Here is a 4,629-nt window from a genome sequence, read left to right on the forward strand (position 1 = left end):
CAGGACTGTACCCTATTTGACATTTCCAGATGGTCCCCTGCCAAATGACTTCATATACTTAGGGCAGACTGGGGCCAGTGGTGTAGGCCCTCGTGGTGAGGATTTCTGAGCAAGATGGAGCCACAGGAGGGTTCTGAGCGGAAGAGGGATATGATCTGAGTCAGGTGTTAGCAGGGCCCCGCTGGAACACACTGAAGTGGGGGAGGGAGCAGGGCAAGGAGAGCAGTGAGGAGGCTGCTGTGATAGTCCAGCAGGCGACAGCAGTAGACAGGACCTGTTTAATACCCCAAATATTCCCGAAACTCCCAACTCCTATCCATAGGACAGATACTTCCAAACTCCATCCCACACCCCAGTTTGATTCCCAGGCTTGAAGATGACCTAACCTCACCTCTGCACTCCCAGCCCCATTCCCCTACTTCCCCAGGCCCCCACCCTACTCCCACGCCCCACGGTGGCTCACTTTCTGGTCCCGGAGGCGCTCCCCGTGGATGACGTAGTGCCCCTGGTGGGCCCCCCCCTCGGGCCTGGCCCCTCGGACCCGACATACGCTCACCTGGCTGAGGCCCCCGCCCCCCACAGGCAGCCAGCCCCCACTGGAGTCATCTCGGGCCATCACCACAGCTCGGACCCGAACCATGTACCTGGAGGTGGGGAGAGAGGGACAACACAGTCAGTGACTTCTGCTCTCCCGTTCAATGTCCCTCCAACCCCCATCTCCCCTCTTTGTCTCTCACATCTGGATCCACCGCACCCTTTGCCACTAATATTCACCTTCCCTTCTATTTCCACCTTCTCCCCCATACCCACCTTCTCTCCCCATGCCTACCTTCTTCCAGCATGGCTTCTTTCTTCCTCATGCCATTTCTTTTCTCCCATGCCTACCTCCTCCATACCCACCTTTCCTCCCTCTCCCCATCTTTCCCATCCACGCTGCAGTTTCAGTCTTCCACTTCCCTTCCCCCTCCTGCTCATCCCCTATCAACCCCGTCTCCTTCTCCCTTCCCATACCCGCAGCCCCACCCATCGTTCCCCCTCACAGCTGGGTGCTTGCGCATATGTATTTTCTCAGAGCCCATCAACTCAGCTCCCGTCCCCCCTACACTGCCTCTGCACCCTGCCGTCCAGGCCACAGGCTGGATGAGAAACCCAGGCTCTCTTCCCCCACTCCTTCCCGGATTTATGAATGAGACCGGATGTAAAGCTCACTGAGTCACCCAGCAACGGGAGATGGTCAGGGACCAGGGAGAGAAACAGAAATGGCCAGAGAGAGGCCCAAAGGGAGATGGAAGCAGAGGAAGCCAGAAACCGGCGACCCAGACACATCCAGAGAGCATTTCATTCACAAAAAATCAAGCCTGCTCCCTCAGGCCCCAGCCTAAAGAAGGCAAAGGAGAGAGATTGGCAGCGGGGGTGGGAGGGTGGGGGAGAGTGTTGATCTCTCCTCCTCCACCTCCCCGCCCCAGCATCCTTCAGAAGCATTTTACCCCTCCCCCCAGCTCAGGGGACGTAGCCCTCCGCCCAGTAATAGGGATCAACGTCCAGCCCCTCACTACCGCCTAGAGCAGGGACCCTGGCGTCCCAGACTTAGGGACCCATGCAACAAGCTCTAGCCCTTGCCCCCACCTGCAGGCTGCCGGGTTTCTCCCGCCCTTCAGTAGGGGAAGGGGCGGCAGCAGCGCCCCCAGCCCCCTTTTCTCAATGGAATGGGATTTTGTGAATGAGCAGTCACGTGACACTGCTTCCTTTGTCCGCCCGCCTCCCCCGACAACAGGTGAAGCAGAGAAAAAGGGCAGGGGTACCCCCCAGGGCCTAGCTGCAATGAGACGCCAGGATTTCTGGGTGCCCCACGCTCCCCACACGTTTCCCGGGGGGAGTAGTCTCCACAGTTCCTCAATGGTGGGGGTCCAGAACGAAAATTTATGAATGGAGCGTCCTCAAGGAAGTCCAGGACCCCCAAATGGAGACTGGTACCCCAAATGGCTGCCGCGCAGTTTAGGGGCCCCCACCCCCTTGTCCTTCCAGCCGGGATCTGAGGGGAGCCCGGGTGGGCAGGAGGCGCAGCGCGGCCCTGGCCGCCCCCACACCGGGACAGGCGGTCTGTCAGCCCCCGCCCTCTCACCCCCTTGGCACCTGCCTGGGAGGCTCCGGCCGGGCTCCGAGCGGCGGCGACGTGGCCTCCTCCTCCTCCTCCTGTTCGCTCCGGCTCCCTCGCAGGCTCCGGCAGCGCTAGAGACGGGCACCGGGAGCCGGGGCGAGGGGGGAGGGAGGGGGAGCCTGGGAGATGGGTGAGGGGGAGGGGGCGGCTTGGGGGAGGGGTAAGCGCTGGGCGGGCATACTTGCCCGCTGGGTCCTAGAGCCCGGCACTGGCTCCTGCGAACAGCCCCCCAGCTCCCATTTTCTCAGGATCCAGAGAGGATTCCCTCCTTTCCCACCCATTCGCACCGTTGGTCCCTGAGGCTGTGGGGAAGGGGTCAGGTTCATAGCCTCTTCTCGGCGTTCTAAAGAGGTGAAGGTCTACGCTTTGGGTTCTAAATGGGAGGGACTGAAAGCCTCGCTGGGTTCGAAAAAGGATGGGGCGAGAAGGGGGCTTTCGCGAGGGGGCGAGGTCGGAGGGCCCAGGAAAGGAGAGGGTGAGGACATCTAAGGCGCGGACCCGAGAGTGCGTCATGGAGGGGGCGGGTCCACCGCGGATGGGCCTTTTGGAAGGACCCGAGGAAGGAGAGGGTTTTGGGAAAAGTTGTTATGCAGAGCCCTAAAAGGGGGGAGTTTAGAAGTAAATTGACTTAGGAGTGGGGAGCAAGAGAGACCCCCAAAAGGGAAGAACTACGTAGCAGTGTTCCTAATGGGCGGGGCTTTGAGAGAGGGACTAAAGGAGAAGGGCGAAGCATTGTAAAGGGGAGGAGCTATGGAATACGTCCTAAAAGGGTGGGGCGTAGAACGCCAAGGCTTGGGGGAGGGGAAGAAGACATCCGAGTATTAGATCCAGGTTCGTAAGGGGCTATGCTCGAGCTGTCTCACAGGGGGGCGGGGCCTCGAGCCCGGGGGCGGGGCCTCGATCTCGGGGTCCGCCCTCGCTGTCTCGCCCAGCTGCCTTCACCCGCACCCCCGTTCTTTTCGGTTATTTTCTGCTACGGCCGTTCCCCGTACTGCCCTTGGCCCAGGGGGCCACGGTCTGAACTTTGGTCGGCAGGAGGAGTCGGTGAGTGGGAACCTCTGGGCGAAGGAGGAGCTAAGGGCGGAGCTTGGGGGAAGGGGTGGGGCCTGAGTGTTGAGGACTGACGGTAGACCTGGAGCGGGAAAAGAAATTTAGCAGTGAGGCCTGAGGACCTGTCGCTGTCGGGGGAGAAGGCAGGACCCAAATGATCGACAGAGAGAGATAACGGAGGGTTAAAAGTGAGAACTGAAGGAGGGGTTAGCATGACCAGAACACCTGGAATTTGTTAGGTGGAGTAGCGGCCAGACCTGGGGAGGTGTTGATGAGGCACGATTCCCTGACAATCGAGGGCGGGACCAGAGCGCGGGGGCGGGGTTAGAGTGCAGAGAGAGAAGCCTAAAAGTCCTTGTAAGGCTTTTTAGGCTACTGAACACAACCGCAAATGTTATGGCCTGAGTGACAGGAAAGTGGGCAAGACCTGTCTTGGAGCCCGGAGACCGGGGACGTGGCCAAAGTGTAGAGATGTGATCTAAGGGATCAGCCAGGGGGTTAGGGACCGAACTTTAGTACACTGAGAGGAAGGAACCTCTGTCCGAACAGGAGTTGTATGGGCCCTTGGGGGGAAGAAAGCGTGAGCGCCGAGAGTCAGGGAACACGAATGTGGCTAGAGACCAGTGGATCTTGGAGGACAGGGACGGGGCAGGTGCCGACCGGTAGGACCAATAACAGGCAGCCTCGTTGGGTCCGCACATCCCTGGTCGACTGACTGACGGAAGTTTTTCCGACCACAGTCCCCGACCTTCGTCAGAAATGGGGAACGTGCAGTCGGAGCCGTCCGCTGGCGGGGGCTCCCGAAAAGAGCAGGCCTCGGACCGCTCCTCCGACTCTCGCCGGACGACCCTGGCGGAGCCCGAGGTGACCCCCTCTTCCCCTGCCATGCGCCTGGCTCGCGGGCTGGGCGTCTGGTTCCCCGGCAGCTTCGCGCCCCCGGGACTCCTGGTACCCCCGGAACCCCAGACCTCACCCTCACCCCTGCCCCTGACCTTAGAACTGCCCTCGCCAGTGACGCCCCCTTCAGAGGAGGCGGCTACGGCCGCGGTCTCCACACCACCCCCGCCCCCCGTGGGGACCCTGCTGCCCGCGCCGTCTAAGTGGCGAAAACCCACGGGCACTCCGGTGCCCCGGATCCGCGGTCTGCTGGAGGCAAGCCATCGCGGTCAGGGCGACCCTCCGAGCCTCCACCCGCTGCCGCCGCCGCCCCGGCAACTAACCGAAGAAGACCCCGACCCTGTCCCAAGGGCCCCATCCCCGACTCCACCACCCTTGGAGCCGCGGAAGCCGCTACCACCGCCACCTTTCGACCGGCAGCCCCCGGACCGCAAAATCAGTCCTGCTCTGGCCACATCCGCCGCAACCCCCACAGAAAGCCAGGTCGGGCGCGGCAGCGAGGGCCAGACGGCCGGCGGGGGCCG

General features: G+C 61.8%; 2 protein-coding genes across 2 annotated transcripts in view; one reads left to right on the top strand and one right to left on the bottom strand.

Moving 5' to 3' along the window:
• SPRED3 (sprouty related EVH1 domain containing 3) overlaps positions 1–1,404 on the bottom strand; it is a 7,424-nt gene extending 6,020 nt beyond the window's left edge. Inside the window, exons 1-2 of the mRNA XM_015589201.2 lie at positions 830–1,404; positions 464–644 (exon numbers count right to left, since the gene is read on the bottom strand). Of these exons, the coding sequence (XP_015444687.2) occupies positions 464–644; positions 830–975 (327 nt within the window). The 5' untranslated portion in view covers positions 976–1,404. The remainder of the gene's footprint in view (positions 1–463; positions 645–829) is intronic.
• A 737-nt stretch (positions 1,405–2,141) lies between these two features.
• Positions 2,142–4,629, top strand: part of GGN (gametogenetin) — a 4,923-nt gene continuing 2,435 nt past the window's right edge. The window contains exons 1-2 of the mRNA XM_025046656.1: positions 2,142–3,202; positions 3,949–4,629. The exon at positions 3,949–4,629 is cut by the window's right edge and continues 590 nt beyond it. Of these exons, the coding sequence (XP_024902424.1) occupies positions 3,968–4,629 (662 nt within the window). The 5' untranslated portion in view covers positions 2,142–3,202; positions 3,949–3,967. The remainder of the gene's footprint in view (positions 3,203–3,948) is intronic.

Source organism: Pteropus alecto, unplaced genomic scaffold (assembly GCF_000325575.1).
Source record: "Pteropus alecto unplaced genomic scaffold, ASM32557v1 scaffold314, whole genome shotgun sequence".
Taxonomy (NCBI): domain Eukaryota; kingdom Metazoa; phylum Chordata; class Mammalia; order Chiroptera; family Pteropodidae; genus Pteropus; species Pteropus alecto.